The sequence below is a fragment of the Panthera onca genome, chromosome D3 (assembly GCF_046562875.1).
Source record: "Panthera onca isolate mPanOnc1 chromosome D3, mPanOnc1 haplotype 2, whole genome shotgun sequence".
Taxonomy (NCBI): domain Eukaryota; kingdom Metazoa; phylum Chordata; class Mammalia; order Carnivora; family Felidae; genus Panthera; species Panthera onca.
Window position 1 is genome coordinate 24,879,981 of NC_138350.1, and position 13,629 is coordinate 24,893,609.

The following is a 13,629-nucleotide window of genomic DNA, read 5'->3' on the forward strand; positions in this document are numbered from 1 at the left end:
ATGTCGCTGTCCCACTTGTACCGGGACGGTGAAGGCCACATGGATGATGACGAGGACGAGCGGGAGAACTTTGAGATCACCGACTGGGATCTCCAGAATGAATTCAACCCCAACCGGCAGCGCCACTGGCAGACCAAGGAAGAGGCCACGTACGGAGTGTGGGCAGAGCGAGACTCAGATGAAGAGAGGCCCAGCTTTGGAGGCAAACGGTACTGGGCGCGTGGGGCTGCTTTCCGTTGCTTTAGGGAAGTGGGGGGTGATGGAGAGGGAGTTGGGGGGATAACCACTAAACATACTTCTCTCCTGGCCTTCCTGAGTCCTGGAGCTGCAGCATCAGCCGGGGAGGCCCAGCTTCCTCTTTGGGCTGGAGGGCGGCTCCCTGCTGACTGAACCATCGGCAGGTGTTCAGTGAGCAATTATATGTAGCGGGTCTTGGGCCGCAGGTCCATTCCTTGCCTTCTGAGAACTCAGACACCAGAGCATGGAGACAGGCTGTGACTGACGACTCACACAGTGCAAGTTTGTGATTGACTTCGGACCTGAGAGAGAGTACGTTTGAGAGGACGTTTGACGTGTTCTGGGAGTCGAGGGAAGAGGTCCCTAGAGAGGTGATCCTTGAGCATATATGACCACAGAGGGTGACGGCATGAGGATACAGAGGTCGTTGAGGGGAAGCACCAGGTATCCACGAGGTATCCGGGTCTGAGAGAGCGAGTGGCTGACGTGGGCGCGCTTATGTTTGGAGGAGACCTTTTGGCGTGCAAAGTTGGCCCGGGGCCCCGGTGGAAGAGGGAGATGTGTGGGGCCGAGACTGGGTCCCTGCAGGCGTGGTGGCGGGGAGATGAGGACTCAGGCTGACAGTCTTCCGCCTCAGCGTGAAGTCACGTGGGCACTGGCCACGAGTCGCCTGACCGGCGTGTGTAGCCAGTATGGGTTTGTCTCTTTGGCCTCGACTGTGGCCTGTAGGCTCCGGCCCTTTGAGACTGTGCCTGTTTCACACGGTCTGGGGAGCCTGGGGGGAAAGAGTATGGAGATCGGTACAGCCCCTTCTCATGTGGCAAGAAATCTAAAAGTGGATGACAGATGGCTCAGAGGTCAAGGATTACTTAACCATAAGATGATCGTAGCCAAATAGCCAACATCTGTTGGCGCTTTACTTGTTCTGTGCTTTTTACATGGTTGGTATCATTTACCTGTGAGAAGGGTCCCCTTGTTACCATCCCATTTTCCACATTAAGAAACTGAGGCCGTGATCGCACAGCCAGGCTTCAGGAATCTGGGCCTCCCTCCTGAGTTTGGGCTCTTACCTGACTGCATCTTCTAGAAAAGAATCCTCTCAGTTCTGTTACTGCCACGGGGTTGTGCAGTGACTAGGCTGGTCATCTTATAAAGGGAGCTGACGTTTATGACACTGTAAGTACTGTCCTTGTGACCGTCGTGGTCGGCATCGATACTCGCCATCTCACGGAGTTCGTTTCTTCGTTATTACTTTAGTTTTCACATACAAATGAATGTAATGAACGCGAACTTCTTCTCAGAGTTTGATATAATTGTTAATATACTTTCCATTCATAGAATTTCTTTTACTGTGATGATTTTTTACTAGAATTTTTCTCGTTTGGTTTTTGTATTTGAAATAGCCTCCAAGACACATGGTTTTTAAAATAGCTTAATTTTTAAAAATGTAAAAGGAGGGGCGCCTGGGGGCACAGTCGGTTAAGCTTCCGACTCGCGACCTCGGCTCAGGTCACGATCTCACAGTTCATGAGTTCGGGCCCTGCATCAGGTTCTGTGCTGACAGAGAGGAGCCTGCTTGAGATTCTCTCTCTCACTCTCTCTCTCAAAAATAAGCATTTTAAAAAAATGTAGAAGAAAGTTGGGTTATATCATATTTTGCATTTTTTCCTTTCACTTTTACGAAGACGTAACTGATACACATACTGTATAAGATGACACTTTGCATTTTTAATCACCCTGACACTGACATCGATAACTGCACCCGCAGAATTGACTTGAACCCAGCAGGTAACAATGTTATTGTGATTACAGGATCTGGGGCCCTTTGGGTATAAGTGAATGTATTGCTCTTTTAAAACGATCCCTGGAGGTCCACCCTAAGGGGTTCCCTGGCCAGCACAGTTTCTACAAGGGATGGCTACGGAAGGTTCTTGACAGCCCCCTGGGGACCTTGTGTTTGCTCACAGGGCCCGAGACTACTCCGCACCAGTCAACTTCATCAGCGCCGGCCTCAAGAAAGGGGCAGCAGAGGAGGCGGAGCTGGAAGATTCCGACGACGAGGAGAAGCCTGTTAAGCAGGATGACTTTCCTAAGGATTTCGGACCCAAGAAGTTAAAGACGGTAGCATCTTTGCTTCAGGCTTGTGACCTTAGTAACGTCCTCGGAAGGTCATGCGGCCAGGCATCTGCGGGCGGGGGGCTTGTGTGGGTTTCTCCTCATGGCGGCAGGTTTCTGCGAGGTGTGACGTGGGCAGCGCGGGCTCTTTGCTCTCCTGACGCACGTCACAGAGCTGGTTTTGGTTTGTGTGACACTTTTTATAATGCTCTGACTGCCAGGCCATTTCCCCATCGTCCGAGTAAGCTTTCTTAGATTTTTCTTTTTTTTTCCCTGTCAACTAAGCTTTGGTTTTGTTTTTTTTTTTCCTCCTCAGGGTGGCAATTTTAAACCCAGCCAGAAAGGCTTTGCAGGAGGAACCAAGTCTTTCATGGATTTTGGCAGCTGGGAAAGACACACCAAGGGAATTGGACAGAAGCTTCTGCAGAAGATGGGCTACGTCCCTGGAAGGGGGCTCGGGAAGAATGCACAAGGTAGGGCGCGGGCACCCTGTAGTCTTGAGGGACGGAGGCAAGGCTTGCTTTTTCTCCTCTCCGAGTCCGTGGAGTCTGCGGCCTGGCCCGCTGGCACCTAACGGCTGTGCTCCTCACGGCTGTGCTCCTCGGCTGTCTGCTTTCTCAGACCCAAACGGAAGCTTGTCTGAGCAGGAGGAAGAGGCTCAGTCAGGCTGCAGACGAGAGGCTTCTTTAAGACTGAGCCTGTTGCCAGCATTTACAAATAAGATAATTTTACCTGACATTTTTGACTTTGTCTGGCAGGAATTGGTTTTAGCTGCCACAGACAGTGCTCGTGGCCTCGGGGAAGCAGTCTCCACCCCCTGTGGTCTTTGGTCCCGATACCCCTTACTTTATGTCAGCTTTCCTGGGCCCTGGAGGCATAGGAGTTTGTAGTCCAGGAATATCCATGAAACATTGTGTGTAGCTTTTTTTTTTTTTTTTTTTTTTTTTTAAGATAAAGAGTTTAGAGCATTGGGTTGTAGGCCCCAACTTTTTTGCTATTTTAAAGTTTATTTATTTTGAGAGCACGTGAGTGAGGGAGGGGCGGAGAGAGAGGGAGAGAGAATCCCAAGCAGGCACCGCACTATCAGCGCAGAGCCTGATGCAGGGCTTGAGCTCACGAACCATGAGATCATGACCTGAACCAAAATCAAGAGTCAGACACTTAACCAGCTGAGCCACCCAGGTGCCCTTTCGTGTAGCTTTTTTATGCGCCCTTGTGTGGCCGTACACTTGGCTGAGCAAATCCCACGTGGGGCCCTCTGTCCGCGCTCAGCAGCCCTGCCTCCTGTCCCCAGGCCCCAGCCCCGTCCAGACAGCTCCTCTCACACGTCCCTGTCTCCTTGACATCAAAGCCGCACAAGCCAAGCACTTGGGTTCTTCCTGCAGGAACCTGCTTTCTCTCTCCTTGTCCTGTTTCCCGTGAGCAGGCAGCAACTGGATGGAAACAGTAATAGTCTGTAAAGTCCAGGCTCCACTCCTACGTAGTTGTTCAGGTTACACCCAGCGTTAGCTGGAGGAAAAGTCATGAATCTCACGGAGCTGGCAGTGGTGACCCGGAAGGAGAACGAGGTCTGACTTGAGATTTCAGCAGTCCTAGCTGAAGGGGAGGCTGGGCAGTTTTCACTGAAGTGCGGTAGTCCTGTCTGTTGACTCTTAGAGGAAAATACTTATTTCCAAGGCTTACGCGTGCTATAAAGCAAGCAAAGTCCAGGAGACAGGAGCTACCCAGGAAAACTGACGGGGTCTCCTACTGAACTGCTGCTTCACCTCGCCTCATTCAGTCAGTATATTCTGCGAATAATTCACTCTCCTTACCGGAACCTTCTTCCAAGGAAAGTGTAGAATTTAGTACTCCAGAGTTCCCAGTTACATGTGAATAGTTCTTTTTTCTCCCAGTATCTCAAAAAGACAAATCCAAAGCAGATACGAAAATCTGTATTTAGGACATCGATACGCTGATGTCTGCATCCTCTTGTACCATAAATGCTTAGAAATTTCACGTCACAGGGGACTCAGACAGGGTTCCAGGGGCAGAGAAGAGCCCTCCTTCCTGGGCTGTGTTATTCTGTGTCAGGACTGAGGAAGGGTGGTTTCACTGAGTGCCTTGTTCGAATACAGGAATCGCTGTGACCATCTGAAATCTTTTTACCTTTTGCTGAAATCTGTCAGGTATCATTAACCCAATCGAAGCCAGACAGAGAAAGGGCAAAGGTGCCGTGGGCGCTTACGGCTCTGAGCGTACCACTCAGTCCCTGCAAGACTTCCCCGTGGTTGACTCAGAAGAAGAAGCGGAAGAGGTAAGCAGAAGTCAGGGGTCACGGGCGGGGGGTGTCTGTGCTGTTTCCCACCGTCGCTTGCTCGCTCGCTCGCTCATTCAGTCTGTCGGCCTTCAGAGGTCTGTTGCACACGTGACGTGTCACGCTGTGCTGGAGGCCGGAGGTTCCTCCACGAGGAACGGCTTAGAGCCTGGCGCCCAGACACAGCCAACAAGCAGCTGTGGTGTGGTTGCTGAGAGCAGTAGGTGCTGAGAAGGGTCAGAGTAGGAGGTGAGGTGGGGAGTGGGGGGCTGTGGAGGGGTGACATACTTAGGTAGGGCGGTCAGGGAAGGCCTGTCAGGGAGGAGACGCTTCAGTGGATTCCCGGCAGGAGAAGGCAGCGAGCGTGGGGCCAGTCGTGAGGCCAGAGGCCACCGAGCGCGCGTCTCCGAGCCTGGTGGCGGAGAGGCCGCGGAGGGGGCTGTGGTGGGAAGGCAGCACACGGAGCAGGGAGGGGACGAGGCGCATCGACTGGGCGGGTCACGGCACCGGCCCCGAAGGCCACTTGTAGGTGCTGGGCTTTCGTCTCCAGTGTCGCGGGGAGCCAGCTGTGAGCTGGGGGTCGCTCTGCTCTGGCCCCCGAGGGGCCGGCTGTCTGGACACCGTTTTTCCCCTTTGCGTTTATGAGGGACAGCGGGATGCTGCAGAGCCTCGTATTGTCACTGCTCGTCGCCGACCCTCTCCTTTTGCTGAGGCGGGAGACGTTGGATAGTGTGGGACGGCAGGTAGCAGGTGTGTAGCAGAAGCGAGTAGGCGAGCCGGGCGTGAGGCGGACGGGCCAGGGCCTCGCTGTCTAAAGAGGTAGAAGCTACTCAGGTCCGGGCGGTTGTTGCCATCGACCTGGCCCAGTAGTGCCTGATCTTTGGTTTTCCTGGAGTAGAAGTCCAGACATTTTTGGAAAAAACGAGTACAAGTTTTAAACCAGTGTAAGAAACAAAGAAGGACATGCACAAAACCCACTTCGGTGGGCTGGACTCTACTCTCCCCGACCGCGCTTCCTTCTCTATCTACCGTAGGCCTTCCTGTGGAAGAGGCTTGCAGACCTTGCTTACAGAAGGTGTCTTGGCCTTAATACTTAGGGACCTGTTTATTTGCCTTCATCTTAGATTAGAACCAAGGTTTCATGTACTTAAATCCCGTATGTTGTTTAAGTTTTACGTGAGGTGAATTTAAAAGTAGCGTAGTGCCTGCCCGCAGTGGGGGTGGCCGTTTCCTGGGTGTCCGGAGTACCTGCTTCCTGAACCTTCTTGTTTCTACGAGGGGCTGAGTGTCAGGGGCGTGTCAGGAGATAGTTTTAGTGTCCCTCAGGCACGCCGCTTGGCGCAGAACCTTGCGTATGTCTCAGACCGTGCCTAGCGAGTGTCTGCGAACGGTCTCAGTCACCCCGCCTGCTGTGAAAAGCGGCCTGCCTTGTGTCACTGGCCGCCTCCCCCTGCTTCAGGAGTTTCAGAAGGAGCTGAGCCAGTGGAGGAAAGACCCCAGCGGAAGCAAGAAGAAGCCCAAATACTCTTACAAGACGGTGGAGGAGCTGAAAGCCAAGGGCAGGATCAGCAAGAAGCTCGCCGCCCCCCAGAAGGAGCTTTCTCAGGTCAAGGTACGGGGCGGGGAGGGGGGCGCTGGGAAACACTGCCACACCCGCGTCAAGTCAATCACCCAGCGTTCTCTCGGATCCCGTGGGGTCTTCTGGGCTTGCTCTGTTCTGTTCGTTATCGCTCGGCGGTAGCGTGTGCCCCGCGAGAGCTGTCCCGCCCCATGCTGGGCGCTCTTCGTTACGCGGCAGCGGTGCAAAACCACTTCTCTCCGAAGCGCCCGGTCCGTGAACTTAAAAACATTTCCATTATGGAAAACCTGGCATGAACGTCACGTTTAGTGAGTGTGTGATTCCAGACAATGAAGTACTAGGCCACTTGGTCCTACCTCCGTCCTAGACCTTCAGCTTTTTCCTGGCTCGGTTCGGGCTGGCCGGTTTGTGTCAAGTCTTGTTTTTGTTTCGGACGTTTTGTAAGGATAGATCCTTAGAAGTACAGTCGCCAGGTTAAACACAGGAAGCTTTCTAAGGCTCCCGACTACTGGAAAGGGTGCACGAGCTCGCCCTGACTGGGAGCGCAGGACAGAGTCCTCAGGGCATACCAGCACTGGAGTATCTTCAGTTGTAAAAATGGATGGAATTTTCAGCCGCTGTTCCGTGCATCCAGTCCTGGGTTTTCTGTTACTCCCCTGAGTAGCCAGAGAATGAGGGTGGTGACAGTTGTCTGGTGCAGTTTGGCGTAGGACAGATTGTGTGTGTTACCGCGTGGGGTTCTCAAATGTCAGGGCGTCGTGCGCCAGCTGTGGGCGGGGAGGACTGGTAAGAAATGCCAATGTGTGGGTTCTCGTCGGAGATTTGGAGTCCGTGGATCGAGGCAGGGCATGAGAACTCTGTTCATTTTTCTCCAGCTGATTCTAATGCACGTGGTTCTTGGGTCGTACTGTTACTTCAAGTGCTGATGGGTCACTGTGTTTCAGTACGGTTTATATTCCAGTATAGACCAGTTTCCCCTATTTTCTCAAAATGCTCACCTAGGTTGCCTTGGTCCGGTAACTTTTTTTGACGTTTTGTTTTCAAATCAAAATACAACTTTTGTATTATTACGGAGCAGGGTGTGGTACCTTCTAGACAATTAGAAAATACAGAGGCAAAAGTATTCTTTTCCTTCCTTCCTATAGGCGACTAGTTTTAACATCTTGATGCACGTCCTTCTAGATCTGTCTGCCTAAATATGCATTTTTCTTACAGCAAGTGTGATATTTTGATCATACGTGTTTTATTACCCGCTTTGATCAGTACAGCCTCTACTATGCATGGCAATAGATTTTCACCTCAGCTGAGTTGTCTGCACTCCAGTTTCACGGCTTTTCCTAGAAAGCCTTGTCCATCTTGTCCAGAGGGACCGAGTCTGGAGCTGCTGGTTGCGCGCGGTGCTTCCGTCCCTGACCGTCCTGTCTGTGCGGCAGGGGCTCCACTGTGGGAAACACCGCCCTCCTGGCCTTGCCGTAGCGTGTGGTTCGTGAGCACCTGCCCCGGCGCCCTGCCCTCGCCCGGCCTGGCGCGCACTGTCCCAGGGCAGCGATGGTGAGCCTTGACCCGGGTCCCCCCTGCCGCATTCCCCCAGGTCATCGACATGACCGGCCGGGAGCAGAAGGTCTACTACAGCTACAGCCAGATCAGCCACAAGCACAGCGTCCCCGACGACGGGCTGCCGCCGCAGTCCCAGCCGCTGCCGCTGCCCGGCAAAGAGGCCAAGGCGCCGGGCTTTGCGCTGCCCGAGCTGGAGCACAACCTGCAGCTGCTCATCGACCTTACGGAGCAGGAGATCATCCAGAGTGACCGGCAGCTGCAGTACGAGCGCGACATGGTGGTCAACCTGTCGCACGAGCTGGAGAAGATGTCGGAGGTCCTGGAGCACGAGGAGCGGGTCATCGCCAACCTCAGCAAGGTCCTGGAGATGGTGGAGGAGTGCGAGCGGCGCATGCAGCCCGCCTGCGGCGACCCCCTCACCCTGGACGAGTGCGCCCGCGTCTTCGAGACCCTGCAGGACAAGTACTACGAGGAGTACCGGATGTCCGACCGTGTGGACCTGGCTGTGGCCATCGTCTACCCGCTCGTGAAGGAGTACTTTAAGGAGTGGGACCCGCTCAAGGTGAGTGGCTGGCAGGATGGGCCCGGCCTGGAAGGGCCGCACGGGGCAGGGAGCTCGGCTGACGGCTGCGTCTCTCCCCAGGACTGCGCGTACGGCACGGAGGTCATCTCCAGGTGGAAGAGCCTCCTTGAGAATGACCAGCTCTTATCTCACGGTGGGCAGGACCTCTCGGCGGACGCCTTTCACAGGTACTGGGCACGGGCGGGGGGACGATCCCACTGGGGAAGGCGGGGACTGGCCTCTACCGCCTCCTCCGCGCGTGCCGGCCCCGTTCCGGGAGTCCGCTCGCTCACACCGTGCTTGTCACGTGTCTGTCAGGGCCGTGCTGTGCCAGGTGGCGGCCAGCCTCAGTGTGCGGGGAATGGGAGAGGTAGGTGGGGGTAAGGAAGCGTACAAATAAAGCCGGGACACATGCCTCCTTGGGGGCCGGGAGTAGTTGGAGGTGGAGGTCTCTGAGAGGAGGGACGTTGAAGCTGTGACCCGAGAGGTGAGGCGTCAGAGCTCCAGGTGGGAAGGCCTGCAGTCCCTGGAGAGGGGACCCTTGTGCCCCCGCAGCATCGCTGCCGAGCAGGTGAGCTCTGCCGGGGAGACAGGCCTGGGGGGTGAGCAGGCGGCTGGCAGGGCAAGGGGGAGGCAGGCGCAGGTCCGGGCAGTCTGGGGGCTGGCCTGGTGGTTTGCTGTGCCTGGACGTCCGTGCCGCTTTCTTTCTTATTCTGGAGGGCTGCTGGCGGTGGACTTTGTCTGCTTTGAAACCCCATCGGTGCCGCCATCCCGCCCTCGCCTTTCCCCCGCAGGCTGATATGGGAAGTCTGGATGCCATTTGTTCGAAATATCGTCACTCAATGGCAGCCGAGGAACTGTGACCCGATGGTGGACTTCTTGGACAGCTGGGTGCACATTATTCCCGTGTGGATCTTAGATAACATACTGGACCAGCTCATCTTCCCCAAGCTGCAGAAGGAGGTAGGGCCCAGAGCCGCGGGGGGCAGCCGTCGGCAGGGACCAGGGGCACCTCTCCAGTCCCTCAGTGCTGTCGGAGGGCCTGGGATTGACAGAATCTGCTGACACAGCTGCTGTCCTGCGGGCAACTCCGGCCCTTTTGTCGGCACTTCTCCCCCAGAGTCCCCTAGCAGGGAATTCATCTCTTTGGTTTCTCTAATTAGAATTTGTGCTGTTTGTGAGACCTCCCGCAGTTGTGTGGGTGTGTCAGTTTGGTCGTGCAGAGGGGCCCGTGGGCCTTGGCCAGGGGAGCACTCGGCCTCCGTGCCACTGACCGCACGGCGCATCGTGAACTGCTCCCGCAGGTGGAAAACTGGAACCCGCTGACGGACACCGTGCCCATCCACTCGTGGGTCCACCCGTGGCTGCCCCTCATGCAGGCGCGCCTGGAGCCGCTCTACTCCCCCATCCGCAGCAAGCTGTCCAGCGCCCTGCAGAAGTGGCACCCCAGCGACTCCTCGGCCAAGCTCATCCTCCAGCCCTGGAAAGACGTCTTCACCCCTGGCTCCTGGGAGGCATTCATGGTCAAGAACATAGTGCCCAAGCTGGGTGAGCACACGGGGAAGGTGCGTTAGGTCCAGCGGCCGTGGCACCGCGGTGTCTGTGGCCAGCGGCGACGTGATCCGTGCCCTGTAAGGCCCGCTCTTGGAGCTCTGTGAGAGAGCCCGGCACATGGTGCTGCTTACCACAAGTGCCGCTTCGTGCACAGAGCTGGGATATAAACGTGCCCGGGGTTCTTCTGGCATCAGGGACATCAGAGCCCCCGTGCCTCTTGGTTCCTAACTGGTCTCGTTTGGGCTTCTGGTAACATGAGAAACGTTGGCGTTCTGCCTTTTTTTGTGGTGTTTGATTTTAAATATACAGTATTTCTGGGTTATAGAGGAAAATGGTTTTTAAGAGTTGCCCTATCAAGAGCTTGGGATTGATGTATAGAAATGGATTAACGACCAGTGTTGTCCGCTGGAGAGTTTGCCCTTTGTGCTTCTGTGGCTTTGCCTTAAAGACCGGGCTTCTTTTGCAGGGATGTGTCTTGGGGAATTAGTCATTAACCCTCACCAGCAGCACATGGATGCTTTTTACTGGGTCATCGACTGGGAAGGGATGATCTCCGTCTCCAGCCTGGTGGGGCTTCTCGAAAAGCACTTCTTCCCCAAGTGGCTTCAGGTACACCCTGCTTTGCTGTGTCTTCTGAGGGATGGGCTGGAGGCAGAGAGGCTTCAGTTTTCTGCCAAGGTCTGACTAGGAGCTTGATCCTTGGACAACTGTCAGATGACAGAGCTGTGATATGTAACAGAAATAAGCAGGAATAGTAAAACCAGCATTTACTGGACGCTTGCCATGTGCCAGATGCAAAGTACTTGATGTGCGTCACCTCCACTCCTCACACAGAAACTCGGGGGTAGGGACTGGCGTCTTGTTTAGACGGGCGGATGCGGTTCAGGGAGTTTACGTTCAAAGCACTTAGCTGCCAAGCTGACTCCAAATTCCACCGTCTAAATGCCAGACTGTTCAGCCCCTATAAACCCCTACAAGTGTCACCAGCTTGCAGGACCACAATCAGAACAAAAGTAAAAGGTCCCTTTGAAGTTATGCCTAATGGATGCATGGTTCCTGTTGTCTTTTTGGCAGGTGCTGTGCTCTTGGCTTAGTAACAGCCCAAATTACGAGGAGATCACCAAGTGGTACCTGGGCTGGAAGTCCATGTTCTCAGATCAAGTGCTGGCACACCCATCCGTCAAGGACAAATTCAACGAAGCGCTCGATATCATGAACAGGGCAGTGTCCTCCAACGTTGGTGAGTGGAGAGTCCGCTTTGGACATCCTGGCCCTGAGCGCCGTGCTTCTGATCACGTAAATGACGCGGAATCAAGTCCCTGTGGGCGGCCCGCTCCAACGCGGACACTCGCCCAGCAGACCCTGTTACACGGTTAGCCAGCACACGCTGCCCAGCTCTCCCGGCACTGGGAGGGGCATCTGCCCCTGACCCGAGTCTGACTGTGGCTGGATTCACTGTAGGGGGGCCTACCTCTGGGGCCACCCTCGCGATCACTGCCGTGTGGCTTTTCACGTTCGCCGGCATGCCTCCGTGAACAGCTGTGTGTGCTGTTCAGGTGTGATGGCCCCCCGACCAGGAGCCGGAGCACAGCCTGACACGTAGCAGTTGCTAAGCCCGCCTGGCCCATTCTGTTTCCTTGTGAAACAGGCCGAATGCGCACTTCCAGGGATGGAGTGAGCTACAGTGTGCGTGTCGCACTTGGCGGGCGGGGTCTCTGCTGTCTCCGCAGCAGGCAGGTGCCTGTCCACTTAATATCCGTCCCCAGCTCCCGACCAGGTCCGTCAGTCCTGTGTCAGTGTGCTTGAGTCTCCACGTGAAGGCCACCAGAGGACCCAGGCCAGCGCTGCCTCCCAGATAAGCTCCTCAGGGCCGAGAGCTTGTTCAAGGTTACCCAGCCAGAGTGACAGCTAGGGTTGTAGTTTCTATTTCCTGAGCCTTTAATCCTTTGACTGAGTCTGTTCCACAAAAATTGAGTTCGTAGGTTATACGTTCTGTTTAATGAGGTGGGTGTACTTCTGTGCTCTTTACTTACCCAGGTCCTTCAGGGGGCTGTTCCCTTCTCCACCCTCTCTAGAAACTCTTCCTCAGCCACCCCAGGCCCAGGCCACCTCCCAGAGCCGTTCCCGTCCACACCCCTCTGCACCGGGCATTTGGGGCCCCGTGCTGTCCTTCAGCAGCTGTTTTGGCTCCCCAGTTGCATTCTGAATCCTTCCGGGGCCGGGCCTGTATGGAGACGTTGAAAATAGAACTAGGCTAGGCCGTGTGCTGTCAAGGTTTCCGGCCCTGGGAGGATGAATCTCTTGTGGTATTTTATGTTCAGCATCTCTCTGGTTATTACACATCATTCCAGTTTTCTTGTGGCGGCGGACAGCTGCCCGAGCTTCCCGGAAGGTGCTTAGTGTCCGTCTCAGTTCTCTGTGCCCCCAAGGCCCCGCCACCCTTCACAGAGTCACAGGCAGGTTTTGCCAAAGCAGTCTCTGTTTCTCTGTGTGTCGCAACACCTGTCCTCACTCCCCCCCTCCCCTCCCGTCTCCCAGGTGCCTACATGCAGCCCGGGGCACGGGAGAACATTGCCTACCTCACCCACACGGAGAGGAGGAAGGACTTCCAGTACGAGGCCATGCAGGAGCGACGGGAGGCTGAGAACATGGCCCAGAGGGGCATCGGTGTGGCCGCCAGCTCTGTGCCCATGAACTTCAAGGACCTCATTGAGACCAAGGCCGAGGAGCACAACATCGTCTTCATGCCGGTCATCGGGAAGCGACACGAAGGGAAGCAGCTCTACACGTTTGGCCGCATCGTCATCTACATCGACCGCGGGGTGGTGTTCGTCCAGGGCGAGAAGACCTGGGTGCCCACCTCCCTGCAGAGCCTGATTGACATGGCCAAGTAGAGGGCAGCAGGCTGGACACATGCACTGGAGACGGACGTGGTTATGAATAAACAGTGTTTGAAACCGGCCTTGAAAGAGTACTTCCTCTCCATCCGGGAGTATTCCCTATCGGGTCAGGTTGCCAGCAAAGGACATAAGACACACGCTCAGGAGGTGCATCTTTATGCCGAGCCCTTCCACAGCACGTCCTCGTCTAAGGGGGAGAACCGAATGGAATATTCCCGGTGCTCTGCAATCTGGCCCACTGCAAAGAAGGGGGCTGTCGGCACTCCCTCTGTGGAGCCTCCCCCGTCCTCTCCAGGGGCAGCTGCTTCTGCCTCGGCTGGCACCATGTCATGGCGACTTCAGGTCAGCAGCCGAAGGACCTCTTGTCTTGTTCCTGATGATTTCAAGGTCCTCACAGTCCCCATAGTCTGGTTCTTCCCGAAATGCCCACGTGTCCGTGGGGAGCTGTTCCAGCTTCTGTACAGGGAACCAGTGGACGGAGGTGTCGTTGAATACGTCCGCGTACTGTGGCGTCTCCGGCAGCCCAAGCTCCTCCAGTCCCTGCATAACCTGAGCAGGAACATTCAGATGTAAAATGTACAAACCGGACGGTCACAGTAAACCCCACGCTCCTGTGCGTGATGTTAGTCACCCCATGTTACCTTAAAAAAAATAAAAGGACTAGGATATTTTAACTCAAGTGCTTTTGGTGATGAACCGGAAGGTCCAAGGGCAGTGAGTATGTAGGGCTCGATACTGAGAACGAAGGGCAGGTCATCGCTTTCTGTGACACAGAGCGATGGAGAAAGCTCAGCGGGCGCGGTACCGTCACCGCGCCCTCCGTGAGCCC

The 13,629-nt window shown here is 55.2% G+C and overlaps 2 protein-coding genes across 3 annotated transcripts in view; one reads left to right on the top strand and one right to left on the bottom strand.

Annotated features, from left to right (window-relative positions):
• On the top strand, positions 1 to 13,474 carry TFIP11 (tuftelin interacting protein 11). 2 transcript variants are annotated; one of them, XM_060612872.3, is made up of 12 exons: positions 1 to 209; positions 2,205 to 2,358; positions 2,669 to 2,825; positions 4,521 to 4,648; positions 6,108 to 6,260; positions 7,819 to 8,346; positions 8,428 to 8,534; positions 9,141 to 9,309; positions 9,651 to 9,894; positions 10,367 to 10,509; positions 10,975 to 11,140; positions 12,439 to 13,474. In XM_060612872.3, the coding sequence occupies exons 1-12, from the start codon at positions 1 to 3 to the stop codon at positions 12,792 to 12,794; spliced, it is 2,514 nt and encodes an 837-aa protein (XP_060468855.1). In that variant the 3' UTR covers positions 12,795 to 13,474. The 2 variants fall into 2 exon arrangements, with proteins under 2 accessions (XP_060468855.1, XP_060468857.1); XM_060612874.3 differs by having other exon boundaries at positions 6,108 to 6,254.
• The window catches only part of SRRD (SRR1 domain containing), a 22,891-nt gene continuing 15,765 nt past the window's right edge, over positions 6,504 to 13,629 (bottom strand). The window contains exon 7 of the mRNA XM_060612877.3: positions 6,504 to 13,349. Within this exon, the coding sequence (XP_060468860.1) occupies positions 13,128 to 13,349 (222 nt within the window). The 3' untranslated portion in view covers positions 6,504 to 13,127. The remainder of the gene's footprint in view (positions 13,350 to 13,629) is intronic.